The 18402-nt window shown below is 39.2% G+C and overlaps 2 protein-coding genes and 1 non-coding gene across 3 annotated transcripts in view; 2 read left to right on the plus strand and 1 right to left on the minus strand.

The window, feature by feature from the left end:
- The window catches only part of LOC132784237 (uncharacterized), a 50215-nt gene that overhangs the window by 6712 nt on the left and 25101 nt on the right, over positions 1-18402 (minus strand).
- Positions 1226-12766, plus strand: LOC132784385 (uncharacterized). Its single transcript, XM_060789971.1, has 4 exons — positions 1226-2105; positions 11294-11488; positions 12040-12150; positions 12211-12766. Exons 1-4 carry the CDS (start codon positions 2048-2050, stop codon positions 12435-12437), a joined length of 591 nt encoding a protein of 196 aa, XP_060645954.1. The 5' UTR covers positions 1226-2047; the 3' UTR covers positions 12438-12766.
- Trnap-ugg (transfer RNA proline (anticodon UGG)) lies at positions 13036-13107 on the plus strand. The gene has a single exon. It is a non-coding gene; the product is annotated as a tRNA-Pro (tRNA).

The raw sequence follows: 18402 nt of genomic DNA on the forward strand, positions 1-18402 counted from the left end.
ACGACAGACACAGCACGGACACAATTTGCTGCTTGTTGGCGCTTTGAGCCGCCTCGTTAGCCGCCACATTGCGATTTTTGGTGCGTGCCGCGCGCTTACTTCGGACTTGTAATGAGAAATCAACTTTTGCTATTAGTAGTTTTTTGTCTGTATAAAATAGATAATTCATGTAGTTCGCATTGTTTATGGTCGCTTTTTGGTTTTTGTTTTCGCTTTCTTTTGCATTATTTAATGGACACGTGTGGGCGACTCGGTGAAGCTGCCTCCGACTAATGCGATTATGATTTATGTTTGTACTTTTATTATGCAAGACCTTGAAGGCTACTGCTGCTGTTGCTGCTGCTGTTGGCGCTTCCACCATTGTTGCTGCCTGTCTGCCTCCTGTCTAAAAAAAATCAGGCTAATTAGGCATGCTGGTCAGCTGCTATATACCACATATAGTCTGTATAAATCAGACACAAATTGAAATGCGGCCAGTGTAAATGAGTGAAGCGTGCAGAGCAAAAGGAAGCTGAAGTTGTGCCATGGGAATGGGAAGTCAGACAGGAGTCTGGAGGGCAAAGACACATTTGTGGCAGCAACAACAAACTGGTTACAAGGTCAACGCTGCACAGCATTCGAGATTCGTGAATTGAGATTCTCGAAGCTCCACTTCAACTACGATTAGCAGCAGCTGGCTACAGAAAAACAAAATGTATTTATGTATATATATAAAAACATTTTCAGATGGATAAACAAAAATGAAAGGAGGCCTCCAAAAGCAGAGTTTTTGGTAAGGTTTTTCCGTTCTGGCCAAAAACACAACATAGAAAAAAAGAGCAAACTTCTTAATTACATGATTTTGGAGCTGTTTGTTCGAGTGTCTTGGGGTCATATCTCTGTGTAGTTAGTTTTGTTTTTTTGCTAACGAGCACAATGCTAACGCTTCGAGATGTGAAGGCTGCCCATTGACTAGGGTCTGACTCATCAGGCGATTTGATTTAATTTGATTTGCAGTTGCGTAAGGCCAAGTCTAGTTAGCACAATTAAAAGCACAAGCAGCTGAGCAGCAAAAAAATATTTTGGAGGCACGACAAACGAGTTCGAGCCAGGCTCAAAGCAACAGCAACAGCAGCGGCAGCAGCAGCCAAGCGACTCAAGTTTCGACTCAGTCTGAGACTGAGTCTGGATGCTCGTTGCGAAAATTGAACAACAATTGAAAAACAGAAATCAGTTGAAGCTGAAACCCCATAGCGAACGGTTGTTGTTGATTCGCGTCTCGTACCTTTTGACTGATCTAAGCGATATTGTTATTGCTTCAACTAAAACCGAAATTACATGCAACAACACAATTGTGTGTGGCAGCTGGAGACAGACTTACAGACACAACAACACAGTAGCCTAATAACAATAACAACAACAAAAATATCAAAATTATATACGAGTGTGTGTGTGCTTAAGTGCTGTGCTATTGTTTGAGGCAACAACTCTGCTACTGTTGCTGTTGCTGTTGCAACTGCAAAGCGCCCGCCCGCTACTTGAGGCAGCCGCGTATTAGGCAACCCCACATGCAACAACATACAAAAACACAAAAACTCTAGTTACGTTTTATAGGCCAATTCATGCAAATTTAATACACACTCTCGACTCTCTTTAACGGTTTCTTGGCGTGGCACCAACCAGACAATAAGGAAAAAACATTAAGCCGCATGTAATTGGCGGTGTGTTGCAGCTGCGGCTAATGGAAAAGCGATTAATCGCTTTAGTCTAACGACTCGTAAAATCGCACGCGTTTTTTTAAGTCGCAAGCGCGCGCGCGTTTTATTTACACGCCAAGTCTCGAGGAGATTGCAATTGCGGTTTTCACCTTGTACGGGAAGAGAGAAAGAGTGAGACACTTGTTGTCGCCTTGTTGCAACCAATACTAAGCGGCTGTGAAAAGGTCAAAACAAATACGTACATAACAATAATAACAAACAAACAAACGGGCAGCTAGCGACGAAAGTGACGGGCGGCAACAACAATACTTTAGCAACAATCGTTGGCAACAACATTCAACGTTAGCAACATGTTGCCCAGGATCACCGTTGTGCTCATCGTGTTTTGTGGATATTTACTGTTTACTGGTAAGTTGCAACTTGCTGTGTGCGGCGACATTAATCAAAATTCACATACATAAATGTTTATGCAACCCGCAACAACAACGAGAATATAATTTATGGCCACAAGGCATAGTTGTTGCCGTTGTCGTTGTTGCTACTCAGATGCAGCCAAATCGAATTACAGAAAAACTCAAGTTAAACGCAATAAATTCAAGCAGATTACACGTCGCAACGTCGCCGCTCAGACAGAGGGCGGGAACGAGGTAACACAGCCGCCTTGATGTGTCAGGCGCTAACAAATAAAATAAAAAACAAAATACACCAACAAAAAAAAGAAGCCAAAAAACTGCGTGAAGAACGCGCGCGGGTTGCCTTTTTTTAATTTTTATTTTGCAGTATTTATGGTCAACGCGCGACGTTGTTTTCATTACAGTTTTGTTGCTTTGAATCTTAGTTTATGGCCAGAGACCTGGGGGCAGCAGCAAGTGGCGCTGCTTGCAACATCAAACACCACCAACAAACTCCCAAGACGCGGGGGTTGTTGCTGTTGTTGTTGTTGTTGTTGTCAACAGCCACGCAGCAACAAAAAAAATCTGTGATGTAATTGCTTATGTAATTGGCATACTCAAAGATCTGCATCCATGCGAGAGTTTCGAGTGATTTGAAAGGCGCCAAAAAAAATACAACTTGGGAAAGTTCTATATTTGACCTTTGACATTTCGAAGCCACAATTTGTGTACGAGCGGCTCTCACGAAATTTTGAAGGTTGCCACAGTCCGCACCCACAAGCTGCACGATATTTCTGTATTTTGTGGCCACAACAACTAAAGTAAAGCATTAATATTCGTTTGCCATTTCGATGAGGTGTGAGAGAGTTGTTGGGTTCGCTTCAGATTAATCGTCGCATTGGCATTGCATTTTATTAATATATTTTTAATCAACTTGCCCACATACACAACACAAGACAACAACACAACAATAAGCAGACACAACAACAATAACTGAAACTACTGTCTAATGTCAAATGGTTGACAATTGTTTACTTAATTTATTTGCAATTCAAATTCGATTTTATAGTGACACGTCTCTATAAAAGTAACTCAGATGATTAATTTCAAGAAATTTTAAAGCTGTTTATTGTACTGATATTCCACTGTAGTTGAGTGCTTTACGACTCTGTTAAGTGGGGGCAAGTTTACTAATGCTGCACATGATCAAACTTCATGGCTGTTGTCGTCTCTTAAGGTGATCTCTCGCATGACATCAATTTGTAGCGCAGACATCGCATACAAATTTTTAGTGCTAATTGAATGTTATAAACAATTGCATTAATACCCCAAAGGCGCCAGGTGAAGACGGTTCAATTATGATTTTTATGGATACATTTTATTGTATATTTTTCTGTAGGAATTTCGTAATTTGAATGCAAATTTAAAAAAAAATAACCTTAATTATAAGAAATACCTTGGCAATTTTGCAATGTCAATTCAAGATTCTTAAAAATTGTTATACTGACTGAATTATACAAAATGATGAAATGAATACGTAATTCACTAATAAAATATAACAAATAAAGAGTGTTCTCTAAATCGCAGGAACGGGGAAGTAAATGAAATCATTTTTAATTATTCATCTGACGCCTATAAAATCTTGGCAGGTTATTTTATGATTGATGTTAGATTTTGACTTCGCAACTCAATCCATTTATTTAAGTCTTCATTATTTAACATTAGCCAAGCATAATATTTAAATATAAAGGTCACCAGAGCTGTGCTATAAAGTGGAACTTCCTCGAGGGAATAATAATTTATTTAAAAATCCCATAACTCTGCATAATGAATTATAATTAATTGTATGCAAGCAAGCAATAGCAATCACATCGGATTTGATTGGGTTTCTGCAAAGTGGATGCCGCCGCGCATCTTGTGGTCGTGGTGCTAACGTTTGCTACCCACTCGCCATTAACCATTCACAATTCACAATTTGCAAGGCGCAACGGCGCGTATACTTAATGCAACGTCGTGTAACTAAGCGTCTTTTGTTTTGCTCTTCGAGCGAACATCCGCTACAAGCACAACAACGAACAAACTAACTAACAACAACAACTGCATGTCAAAACATTTGCCATCAATAAGAAGTATGCAAATGGTTTTCTGCAATGCGGCGATAGGAAAACAAATTTATGAGCCAAAAGGCAAAAGACTTTCAATACTTTTTGCTATCTGCTGCTTAATGCGAAACGGAAACTTTTATGCTTTTGCAATGATAAAACACGTCTGATGTATGGCAGCAATTAATGCATAGTTGAGCCTATAAATTGAGCTAAATGCTCCTTGTCAGCTCGTATACCTTGTATATCTGACAGACTATATTTGCCATGCAGATAAAGCCTTCCGCCCGCCTTCAGAGTTGTCACTTGTTCACACAGTGCGTTTTTGTCCCACTGTCGCCAGGTGGTAAAATACCAGAGTTGCTATACTTTGGCACGCTAGAGATGGGAGCGTGCTGCGATTGTTTTTTAAGTTAAATGGAGCTAATACGATGTGTAAAAATCTCTTGAAATGTTCCGAAGGAAGATCTGTTTGTTTAGAAAAATCTGCACGTTTCCTATCAGTATTGAATTGAAATTAAAGGGTTTTGTTGTAAAGTCCTTTTTTTCAATATACCTTAAGGATGTTTTTCTTCAAATTAAAATGTTTAAGTAGAAAATGCCAAAAGAGTATTACTTTTTTTTTTAGTAATTCAAAAGTGGATTATTTTGAAGAACATTGGATCAAACACGATATCAAATAACAACTTGGAATGTTGGAAAAAGAAGTTCTGTATGTTCAGCAAAATTGTAAATAAATTCAGTGAATCTTATATTATTTTCTTATTTTTGTCCTCACATTGTTTTTCTTTAAATTATTTATATGTTAATAATAGTTAGGTCAAATTATCAGTACCATTTTTTCATTGTCTTTTCATATTATACTAATAAAGTGCTTTAATTATTATTTTTTTTTTTTAAATTTTTACTCATCTAATATATTAAATTTACATTGTTAAGATTTGAAATTTGAAAAGACGTGATACGATATAATTTCTGTCGTTCATCGTATTATGCAACACTTTATTTCGTGTCACGACACATGTTCTTCTCTAATTGTAGCTTGAGAACGCATTTGCATTCGCATGTTCAAAAATTAATTGATTTATTTGTGGATAACAAAAAGTGGCCCATTCCACACACAACACACACACACACGCACACACATACAGCCATAAACACTTGCAGACACACGCACAGTGCATACAAAAGATTTAAATGCTCAAATATTTTTTGGCGCGTAAGTCAAACATTTGGCACACATGAGAAAACAATTTATGCGGCTGTCGGACAAACGAACACACAACAAAATGTCCAAAAAAAAAAGAAACAAAAAACAACAAAAACAAGAAAGAGTCGAGAGCCGCCCCAGCTGTGTGGTGGCATATGCAAATGGCACAAAGGCGATAAGCCTAAAGTTATATACTCGATTCATATGTGTGTGTACATACATATTCAAAAATATTTAATGGCAACTTGTAATTTGATTGAGGCCAACAACCAGTTGTTGGCTAACGCCTTCAATTGCTCAGTGGCAACATTTCCTTACAATATTTTATTCTCTCTTTTTTTTGCGGAGGATCAAATCCAATGAGATCTGGTCGCACACAGGCGGCAAAACTCTTTGCATTGCGTTTTGCCATTAATTTGCGATTAATGTTAATGCCATGGCATAATTTTCAATTAAATTGAAATTTGCTTTGTGCGCGACAAATTGCGCAAAAAAAAAAGAAAATAAAAAACAACAACAGTAATATAAAAAGAGCAGAAAAATACAAATTTGTGCTCATTTATATTTATGAGCTGGCCGATGATAAACTGCCTGTGGCCGAGGCGGCTTTCAATGCAATTAATATGAAATAAAAATTTATAATTACATATGTACGCAGGTATACGCACAGTATTAAACACTTTTTGGCAGCCGACCATATCATTAATGTGGCCAAAAGTATAGACCAAAAGAAGTGCAATTTATGTTTGATGTGATTTTCGCATGACTCTCGGCCACTTTAATAACTGATACAATGACTAATCTTTCAGTGCAGTCATAAAATACTATAGTATATATAAATTGAATTCAAAGAGTTCAAGTGTTGCAAGTGGGATGATCCACGTAAAGTCGTTAAGGGTTAAAAGCCACCGCGATGCAAATGGGGCAGCATTTCATTGACAATTACGAGCACATAAATCATTTATGAATACAACAAAAACAAAAAAAAAAAAAGGCGAAAAGACGACGTGGCACATCCTTTCACAATGAGACCGCCGCCAACAATAACAACATTAAGCGGAGCCACACGGGGCAAACGGCAAACGACAAACAACAGGCAATGGCAATGGCAAGTGACTGTCGCCGCAAACATAATTCAGTTCCACGATGATCCGTCGAGTCTCGCAAAATAAATTAAGCTCATTATATAATTGAATCCTTGATAGGCTGATTATCCACACGGCTAGCCATCTGACTGCGTACATTGGTTTCTCTTACCCTCTCTTACCCCCCCTGCTTTCGCTGTCTCCCTTTCTCTCGTGTGCCTCGTTAAAAGGATAATGCCCAGTCAAGCGCAAAGGATGCCAATGGACAGCGCAAAAATTATGTAAATGAATTTCCTGTTGCGCCTGCCTTTCGCGCCCGTCGACATCAAATAAATCTGCCAGGTGGATTATTCCCGACCCCTCTTCATCTACATACTTAAATATATAGACGTGTATATAACATAAATGACGTCCATATTCAGCTGTACTCATTTATATACCATACTATTGCAGATTCACTTTGGCTATCATTATGCTGAACGCATTTTCTAAAAGGAATTATGAAAACTAGGTTGATGATTTTCAAACTGTTTAACACACTCAAAGTGATAAACCTATAGTCGAGTATGCTTAAAGCCAAGCAATGTGGTATTATTCTTTAAATCTACCAAATTAATACAACAAAAAAATACTAAAATATACTGAAGGATATATGTATTTCCACGAGGCACAAAGTTATAAGCTTTCTATGAGAAGAAGGTTAAAAAATCCTACTAAACATAGATTACAAATCTTAATTTAAGAACTTTTCGATCTTAAGTAAATATTAAAATGAAAGTTGTCAATTATTCTAATCGATTATTTTGATCAAATAAAAACCCTAAATACATAACCAAAGCCCTAAAGTAATTACTGTAGTAAAAGTCTCTAAAGAGACAATTCAATAGCAATTATTAAATTCCTTGCCAGTTGAAAGTTGGCATTTATTTTTCCTATTAACTTATGCGCACTCATTTAGTTAATTAGCTCAAAATAATAACATTAATTTTTGCTCGCTAGTGCAATCAATGCGAGACTGTTTTTGTGGAAAATCGCTTTAAATATTATTGTCGATCCCAAAAAAAAGCGCGACAAGCTCCACCTTAAAAATGCGCATGTGCCTTGATCGCAGCAGCGTTTGAGTTTGCGGCAAAGTCACAGATTTTGTTAACGGCAACTTCATGCAGTCACGATTTGTTACACACACACACACACATACACACACAGTCGCACCATGGTGCTGACACATGCACGTGAATGAATAAACGCTACGATAGGCATTGCAAATAGTATAGAGCCGGCTCCTTAATCTATTGACTAAATGCATTGCATAAACTGCTGCTGGCCAAACCTAAACGCCGCGCAGCGTCGCAACGATTTATAAAACTAAAACAATGCAACAAACGAGTTCGCTGCAGTTTTTCTTTTTATTTTTTTCATTTTCATTTTCATTCGTGTAACGCCAAGACGACGATGACGATGACGACGACGACGATTGTAAATAGCTCAAAGGCGCTTTGTCTTCGTAAAGCGAACTGAGCCGAGCCGTAACCAAAAGTACTTCCCCATCCCCTCCTCTCTGTGGCTGCCACATGCAACGTATTTTACGGACCACATCAAAAATTATGAATACAGACAATCCATATCCATCCATTCGTTAATTCAATCCGTGGTTCATGAACAAGTTGCGCCGAAAAAATGCAAATTGCCAAATCGAATTTGACACAAAAGCCGTTAGAACGAACTACTTTTGACTTTATTTTCGATTCTTATCGAAGCTATTGAAATACGCCCTCCACCAATTGCCTACAACTAACTAAAGTAACTGGGCCATTGCTTTGCCAATGGCTTTTGTAAACTTGAAGGCGGTAAAATTGGCGCTTTTTAATATCGTGGCAATGTTTAATTGTTGTTTCGTGCGAGCTTGTTGAGTTGATAGGAGGAGCACAGATTATCATCAAGGATATAATAAATACGAGGACAGCTGCAGGCGATTTACTTGACTGTGTCTATTCTATCCTGTAGTTAATATCGAAATATGTAAATAGTTTTGGCAGGTATAATTTAGAAAATTACTATAAGTTTGAGTGGTTTTTTTAAGGCAGTGTTTGAGCAAACAGATTCGATAAACATTAAAAGTTATTTAAGCAATTATGATAAGCAATTATCAATTTGTGTACTAATGCATTATATTGTTTATACAATGTTGGCAATACTTCAAAACTTTTCAATTTGAGTGAATTTAGATGATATTCGAACAAAAGATTCAATAAAAATGAAGAAATATTAAGGCAAGCCAGATAGCAAGTTTTTGGTAGAAAATTCACAATTTGTTAACACTAATTATTTATAGCATTTTGGCAATATTGCAAAACAATTTTAATGTGCTCTTCTCTGAGCTCCACTTTTAGCTAATTATTTAACCAAGAAAAATGAGGGGAAAGCGCAAACCAATCAGCACCACATTAAAAACCACTGAGCCACCCACCCAAAACGCAGAGATTGTTGGCTAAGAGAAATATGCAATTGAAAAACACATTATTAGCCACACACACAAACATACACACACTCGGCACCGACACTCTTACTCAGGGGAAGCGACAAATTGCAACATTAAATTTTGTCAGAAAAATTTATTACAATTGAAATAATTACTGCGAAAAACAATCAAATTGTAATTAGAGTCGAGTCGCGAGGCAAACAAAAACCCACAGCGACAATGCAACAACAACAATAACAACAACAACAACAACAGCAAAAGCAACAAAGTGTTGCCGGCGACAAATTGTAAAGCCTACAAAAACAATTGGCAAACTATGAGTACGTGCCTATCTGTATCTGTATCTGCATCTGTATATATATATCTACATACATATATCTACAAAAGTTGTGCGTAACCATTAGAAAAAATTATTGTGCGAAGTTAATGAAAAACATTTTAGTAGAGCGTGGAGCCTGGAATTGAGGCTGCGTCGAGTTGGGCTGGGCAGCTGGCCAGAGCGGATGCAGTGCATCACATGCCTGGCTTGGCCGGTGGCACACCCCTGTGGCACGTTATGGCATTGGGTTAGGTAACCTAAAGTCGACACAACAACATCGATCTCCGATCCCCACAATACATATAACATATTGGTGGCGGCGTTGTCGTCGTCGACCCAATGTGATTGGGTTTTTTGGTTTTGCAGCACAGTCGCATAATTAAAGTAATTGCCTTTTGGTGGTGAAGTGTGTGTGTGTGTGTGTGTGTGTGTGTAGATTGTGCACAACATTGTGGCAGCTGCTACATTAAGCTGCTAACAACAGTAACTGTGGTCGGCGCAAAACTACTGCCACGCATTTCACAATTGTAATTGTTGCTGCTCCACTGCAAAACTGGCCAATTGATAAAACTTGTGGCTCAAATCACACCAAGCCACGCCTACCAGAAGTTAATTCTCTGCAACACATATCTCTTACTCCTGACACACATATATTGTGCATATATCCATGGCAACATCCGCGATGTTGCAAGCACATAAATCCAGGCTGTCATTTTTTATCAGTTGCCCAATTTTAAGGTGCGCCATTCATCATTTACTTGACACAATGAAGCAGTTAACGTCAGCCAAAAGGAAGCAAACTTAGGAAACTTGGCAAAGTTATGGCCATTAGATATTTTTGAAGGTGAGAAGCAATTGAATGTGCAGGCTGAGAAACTATTAAAATGTAACCATATGATTGATATGTTATTTTATCGAATTTGCAAGAAATAAACATAAAATGACTCGCACAAATTTTAATTTTCCTTCCGTTGTTTGCCTTTCAATACTTTGCAATTTACAAAATAATTTTATGCACTCTGAAATGTCATGCAAATTTATTTGCAAAGCTTTACATGCTCTAAAGGTTGCCCTTCTCTCACCAGAGAGTTCATACGCCTAAAGATAATTAAACTACGGAGAAGCTTAACTTGAATGACGACAGCTACAACCACAAAACCAATCACAACAACACGAGCAACTGTAACAACAGCATCAGCAAGAAAGAGACAAAAATGAACAACAAGTTAACAAGGTTAAGGTCAATTACAATTACAACAAACGACAAAAAGGCAAGCGAGACAACGACGTGAATAAATTGCGCGAATTGTAGAATGAAATTAAGAACGAGTTTCAGTTGCAGTTGTAGTTTTGACCAGGCCAACGGACTGACCGACTGTCCGAATGCAAATCAAGAAGTTCAATACAAAATGAGAGAGAAACAGCACGAGAAGATTGAGAGAGACAGAGAGAGAGAGAGAGACGGAGACTGACCCTCAAGCTATATGCAAAATTCGTGTGGGCTGCAATGGAGGAAGCGCGACGTTGTGTGTTGCAGCTGCAAATCAAGCTAATGAGCATAGCCGAGTGCCACAAAAGCAAATAAACACACAAAAAGGCAGCAGCAAATTATTACTAAGCAATTACCATCAACGCTGTTGTTGACTTTGTCAGTGGAATACGTATTTTCCCACTGCCAGAGAGAAGCTGCAAGGTCAAGCAACGGCCAGAACACGACCGCAAAAGAATACTTGTCAACATTGCCACAATTGCTGTTGTGCAACATGCCACACAACAAGTGAGACTCTATATATTGCACCATCGCAAAACCAGGTCACCATTTGCTGGTTTAAAAACATGGCCTAACATAAATTAAATTTAGCTGATGATGGTTTTGTTGATGGGTGTGATGAACAGCCAAAAAACAAATTGTTAATCTTGAATCTAATGCGATTTGTATCGCTTACCTTGAACTTTAAGATCTGACACTTGATATTTGAGTTGACTTAATTAGATTTAATATTTTGCAGATTGCAGCGAAACGGTTCGATCGAAGCGAGCGAAAAGACCACGTGCACCAGAACCCGTTAACTTTGAGCCGGAACCGCAGCAGGATCTGGAGAATGAAGAGAGCGGCAGCCAGGAGAAGGATGTACCGGAAATACCCGATAATTTTTTGAGTCCCTCGGTACGCGAATATCTGGAGCTGGGCAAGTCCATACCCGGTAAGTGAAGTGTTATTGCTGACAAGTCAATCAATATGCACGGCAGGAGTGTTGTCTAACAAAAGCCTGCGACAGGATTCGATTGCAGAAATATGTTTTCATTTCCATGTCGTGTGAAAAAATACATTTCACTTTTGTTTTATCTTTTTCGGAAGGGGGTCTCTTTTCGTATGGGATATTTTGGTAGAGCAGCGTATCTACTCGTAAATTCATTTATTAGCGATCCGAATCGGACTATGAAGCCACGAATTGGTACGCGAAAACAGGAAGTTGGGGGCCGGAAACTCAGATTTGTTTATGCCAACATTCAACACTTTTTTATGCGTTTCGCAATTGTCGCGTGCAACTGACAGCAGAGCGTTTTTTTCGGAGCCAGAGAGGAGGAGGGAGATCTCCACCCTTTTTTTATGCAGTTGCACTTTCTTTTAAGTAAAGCGGCATGAAGTGAAATTGATTGGGAACAAACAGGATAGGACACGACATGAACAGAAGAGGACATGTTGTTTACTCGCCAGCCGCTAATTGCAATAACCAATAAATAACTTTTGCAGGTCGACCCGGCGTTGATTATCCCATCCTGTCGGCTGTTCCCTACACAAACTTCTACTGCGACGAACAGGCCTATCCCGGTTTCTTTGCGGACATGGAAACGCGCTGTCAGGGTAAGTTTACCTGTATTTGCAGCTGGCAGCATTTAATTTACACACTTTTTTGTTGCTTAGGTTGGCACTATTGCGACATTGATGGACGTCAGGCTTCGTTTCTTTGCCCCAATGGCACACAGTTCTCTCAGGCGGTCTTTGTCTGTGACTGGTGGTTCAATGTGCGCTGCGATCTCTCTCCCCGGCTGTATGCAATCAATGCTCGTCTCTATCAGCGCCCAAAGGTGAATCCGACGCGGCCACATCGCATCATCACCAAGCAGCTGGTTGAGGATATATTCACCTAAATAGACTTACGTAAATAGTTTTGCAACGACTATTAGCTGATAGGGTTTCTATTGCCATAGGCATATGTACACATTTTTAATAAGGATTAGTTTACATTTTCTGAAAGATTTGCATTACAATTAAGTTATCAAACATGGCAGATAACATTTAGAAAAACATCGATATGATTATTGCTGAAAATCCATTGTAGTATTTTCATTTTGTGCTAATTTTTCTTGTGCATGCATTTTCGTGAACTATTTTCATAAAGCTATTTGTAAGTTGCTGTAAAATGTAAAATCTGTATATACGCATAGATCAAATAATTAAAATAAAAACTATTGCTAAGGAAAACAAAGAAAATTGACTTTTACTCTTAAGTAAAGACTAATGTTGTTAATTGCCTAAAACATTGCTTATTTTTGCTGCTCTTATCAAACGCCAGTTGTGCATAATGTTGCATAGTTATAGGAGCGTGCAATAATAGGTGACGCATGACAAAAAGTGCTGCATACTTTTAGCTGCAGCATGCGGTTACTTAAAATAGGCACAACATGGCCAAAACGCAAAAGCAAAGCGCGTAGCTAGAGTTTGGAAATAAAAGTCTGCTCGCCAAGCGGCTCAATGGTCTAGGGGTATGATTCTCGCTTTGGGTGCGAGAGGTCCCGGGTTCAAATCCCGGTTGAGCCCGTCGCAATTATTTTTGGATTTTTTTTTTAAGTAAGCGTGCATTAACAAACATTTTAAGCCTACAGCAGCAGCGTGTTATGGTAAATTTAATTAAGCATACAAGCCGGCCGAACGATTGGCAAGTGAAGATATGAAAAGCATTTGGCGAACGGATGGCTGCCGGTTGATTGCATTAGTTTTGGCTGCCGGTTTGAGCCAACGATGCAGAGGAGAAGATAATGAGAAAGGCGCCCGGTTGGACCATGGCTGAAATATTTTCATTGCGATTGAATGCAGCACAGCACAGCACATGCAACTTGTTTAGAGCGGGCTCCGATTGACTTGCCGATAAAGCATTGTGTGTTATGTCGATGTGTGTCTGCTGTTTTATCGATGACAATTGGAAAATTGAACAATGAATGTGTTTTGCTAGCTTTTCATTGGTTGCGGCTAGTTTACGACGTTGCAGCGGTGGTTGCTTGGTTGCATCCCATTTGAAAGTGTGAAAGATCTTTTAACTGCATCTAAAAATCCAATACAGATTATGATGTAACCTAACCACAAGCTCTGTTTATAATTTCTCTTTCGTTTTGTAAGCATACGGCTGTTGACATTCATAATTTGCTCAAAGAATAGATGCATCGTATTTTGTAATACTCGAAAATTATGCCCACGACAAAACCACTTTCACTCGCCAGTGCCACGCAAATCAAAAACGGCCTGCGCAATCTGTAATTTTTTGATATAGTGTGGCCTTCGCGTCATTCATCCGCCAAAGCGGGACACAAGCTGCGGGCCAAGACACAGAAATGTGTAATGCAGTTACATTGGCCAAAAACAAGTCACCACATGCCACAGTGCCAGTTATCCTCTACTCTACACAGTATCAACATGGCATCAGTCAAGCAAAAAGAGCTCAGCTCTTTAGCCCGCAGTATTTGTTCAATCTATGACAGAGCGGCAGCAACAGCTGTGTCAATTCACTAAAGCAAAAGCTGTGTCTTAGCGATGAGTTCGTGAGAAATTATCCTGTCGAAATTGTCAATTAAAAATGCGATGAATTTAATGGAAAATAGCGAAAGTCTTGGTGCATAATTGAGGTTGATTTAATCAGTCGAAGTTGGTAAGCTTACAAATCGTTCAGTCTTCCATCTCTAAATGAATTTTTCAATTGGGAGCTGAAGTGGTTGTCGTGCTTATGACGAACAACTGACATTAAACAAGCGACCAAAAGTGGTACATATTCTTTACGACTGACAAACACGGCGTATGTGCAATATTTCAGGTTAATGATTTGTAAAAACTTGCAGGCCAAACATACACCGACAAAATATATATAAAAAAAAAAAACAAATCAATTGCAATTGCACTTTACAAATCACGAGCTGCAACTTCTTGCTGGCTGCTGTTGCACTTGTTGTCGGAGCAAAACTTAAACCAAATCAGTGTCAGACTCAGGTGTGGTTTAACTGTTAATGACTTCTGCTGGCGGCCGCAAATTGCACTGGAAACAACACGTCTAAATGGGAATCGTCTGAAAAGCAGCAGGTGACTACTTCCAAACAGTGCGCGAGACAATCAATGATCTGTTTGTGTGTGATCAATGGTTTTGTTTGCTTGTTGCTGTTAAACGCCAAGTGAATGCCACTTGTTTCATTTGTTGTTGTGGTCACAACAAAAGTGAATGCAAACAAACAGTGAAAGGATTCCCTCAAGGTGCGCCGCCTTGCCAACTCAAATGAGAGGGAGATTCTCTTGATGCCAGGCCCGAAATGTGTAACGATTGTGTAACTGCTGAGACAGCTAATTTGCCTATCAATGCTCTTCAATTAGTTGATTGCAATTTCTTTGATTGCAACATTTCGCCGCCGAAGAGAGCATAACCGAAGAATTCGAGCTGGAAATATGAGAACAGCCGCAAGTCACGCAATTAAAGTGTAAAATTACATCTTCATTCATAAATACAACAACAGGTTGGCGCTGCAGTGCTGCCAACGAAAGAAAAGCGTGCACATTTTCACTTATGCATTTTCCCTTGGCAAATATGTGGCAACTCTTGAATATTCGCGGTGTGTGAGTTGTTGCACGTTCGTTGCCTGTTGCTTGTAGCGGCTTTCTGCATGTTTGCCTGCTGCGGATTGTTACGTGGGCAGGCAACAGGCGCTAAGATACTACATACTCTACTACTCTACACACACAAAATGTAACTTTAGATGGCGTAAAATGTCGGTTACTTGGTCAGCTGGAGGCAGGCATAAAGCACCCACCACAGGCATCTCCATAATAATAAAAATAAGTGTTGCATCATTATTTGCATTATGTTTGCAACAATGTTGCTGAATGTAAAACGATCAGCTAATTGCTTGATTACAATTGAATAATTGACTTAGACCTGTTTCGAGTGCTCCCTCAGCTGGAAAGCAATCGCAATCTGAAATTACACACACTAAGTTTAAAGTAATTGATCAGCATTGATTTCAGCAGATTTTTCAAAATATTATCTTTATCCCTCAGTTAAAAGCTGCTTTAATCGCATGTTAGAAAATCCATTGAGCGATGTATTCACATTCATCACAGTTAAACAATCAAGTGTGTGTGTACACATGTGTCTGTGTCTATCAAAATATTGATAGTGTGTGCAGGCAATAAAAGCAAATTAAATCCCGAAAACTCTCTCTTCATCTCTCTCCTGTATCTCTGTCGCTGGATTCTCGGTTCTGCTAACCATTACACGCATTGCCAAATTAAGTGTAAATAACTCGTTTGGATAAACAAATAGATCATGTGAATGGGAAAAATGTTGATGTGCTGCTGCCACACGGACAGCACGGTTGCATCTGGTTGATAGGCCTCCACCACTTCAGTCCACAAAAAGGTTGATGGTGATGGTGCAAAGTGCATTTGCATAATGACAATGCAATTTGAAATAAACGCAGGACACATGTCAACGAATAAATTAATTTACTCTCAAATTATTTATGCAGCAAACAAAACGAGAGCTGCCGTCGCCGTTGCTGCCGCCGCCAGCCTGCACCACACAAAAGACAATGGACATATTCCAATGATGTGAGATACTAGGACTAGGTTAGGCCGCTGGATGCTGTTGCTGTGTATATGCCATTTTTAATGGACTTGGCAGCAGCCTGGTTGGCACAGTCGACGTGCCTAATGAAGGAACAGTTAGGCATTGCTGTTGCCACTGCCCATTTTGGCCATGGCCAGAGACACACCTGAGCAATGTGCAATCGAGAGACAGAGAGAGAGAACGCCCACACACAACATATACATTGACGGCGACGACGATTGTTGCATTAATTGCATGGCTCTATTTACCTTAATGCTAAAGTCCCAGAAACCAGAACTTAAATAGCTCGACCATTAAATTTATGTGTGTGATTTTGGCCTTACTGCGTCTTCCCCTACTTGCTGGGGCCAATATTTCAATTATACAAGAAAAAGAAAAAATAAAAAACAAAATAGTCAAACGAAACGCAACCAAACTCAAAGGCGTGCAATTTCCAAATGCCAATTGATTTTGCAGCACACTGACTAACTGCTCACAGCTCACACCACCGCAGCAGCGCCACCGCATCACCAACCACACCTCCTTTGTTGCCTGTTGACTGCAAAAAAATACATTTCCAATGGCGTTGAGCTGGGGCGACTTTGTTAGTTGCAGTGTTTTTGCGCGGCAGGCAAACAAATGCGGCAATTGCCATAGACCAACTAGTAAGACCTAAGAACTTTACGAAGACCGACTATAAGATACTTTACAATAAGAACTAGATACAATTTTGAATTCTGAAATGTATAATGTTGTGCAGTTATTTGAAGTACTGAAGATCTATCAATAATATAATAACTACAATGAAAACTTAATGCACTTAAGTATTAAGTAATTGCTGAAAGGTGATTTTGCAAATAATTATCCAATTTCTGTGAGAAGCTAAGTCGAATAAAGAATGTTCGTATTAGCAAAATCTATTGCCAACCTCTGTCCTATCAACTGGCCAATGTCAGAAAGCAGAGATTGGAGCGTGGGCATTGTGCTCGCTCGCTACTGGAGTCAGAGTTGATGCACACAGCAGTTTTCATTCAATTGCGTTTTGCTATTCGAGGCGCGTGATTTTGCAACTTGTGAGCTGGATTTGCCTTGTACTATTTTTGCAGGCAACAACCGCAGCACCCGCAAAACATTTCGCCAACAGGCAACCACAGCTACAATGTTGACGACGTCGTCCTTTTTTTCTTTTATCACATTTCTAGCGGCCAATTCCATAGTTGGCATGTTGCTTGTCCGCAATTCAAAACCATTTAAGCGCTTTCCTAGGTCCGTGGTTCTTGCTGTCAGGCGAAAAATGTGTTTTTTCTATGCTCCCTTTTTATGGGTTATTTTGACGCCAATGGCGCTTTTGCGTTTGCCTCTTTGCGGGCAGGAATAAAAGGAGTGGGCAAAGAAAAAAACAAAATGTATGGGAAATGGAAATGCAAAAAGAAATCAGTAGAAAGAGAGCATGTCATATTTCTTTGGCTGGGCATTATAATTGAAAATCCCACAAAGGTGTCGTCTGTGCTTTGTGACTAAATTGAATTTAGTAATCGGTTTTTTATATTCTGAATGCTGCAAACTAAACATCGAACTAAAACCTCTGCGTTCCGATAAACCACTTTACGCATTCTAAATGTTGATATACCTTTTATTTTCACCCCGCAATGCGAAAAAGAAAAGCTTACAAAATAGAATACACCTCGTTTTCATGTTAACTGCAGGTGGCAGTTGACTCCAACCTGCGGCTCTAGTCCAATTAACAAACGATTGAGCACTTTACCAAGGATTTTCCACTTCAAAGGCAATACAAAATGAAAATGAAGCACATAAAAAACAAATTTACGACCTTAGGATGTTTGAACAACGAGCAACACGCAACACTTCAACTTTCATTGCCGCATTTTTAAGTTGGTTTTACATTCCAGTTTCTTATGGGAAGAAAAAGTCCATTATTTTCACTACATTTTATTCATGCAATTAATCTGCAAATACCTGAAGGCCTACTCCGAAATTGAACTTGAAAATTGAGAAATTAAACTATGTAAATGTTGGGAAATTAACGACATCCATTATACAGCATCCACAAGAGTGAGAAAAGCATGCGAACAATATAAATATAATACCAGGTCATTGAATACGCGTCGTATACGTGACCGTAAATAAATCTCTCGACTTATCAGTAAACCACACTTATATAGAAAGTGCAAGTATTGCCAAGTTGCGTGCAACATGACCGAAACTCGTTGAGAAATAAATTAAAATGGTTG

Source organism: Drosophila nasuta, chromosome 2R (assembly GCF_023558535.2).
Source record: "Drosophila nasuta strain 15112-1781.00 chromosome 2R, ASM2355853v1, whole genome shotgun sequence".
Taxonomy (NCBI): Eukaryota; Metazoa; Arthropoda; class Insecta; order Diptera; family Drosophilidae; genus Drosophila; species Drosophila nasuta.

Coding starts and splice junctions, on each gene's coding strand:
- LOC132784385 (XM_060789971.1), top strand. CDS start 2,048: ATGTTGCCCAGGATCACCGTTGTGCTCATCGTGTTTTGTGGATATTTA. Junction 2,106..11,293: donor TGGATATTTACTGTTTACTG/GTAAGTTGCAAC, acceptor AATATTTTGCAG/ATTGCAGCGAAACGGTTCGA. Junction 12,151..12,210: donor CATGGAAACGCGCTGTCAGG/GTAAGTTTACCT, acceptor TTTGTTGCTTAG/GTTGGCACTATTGCGACATT.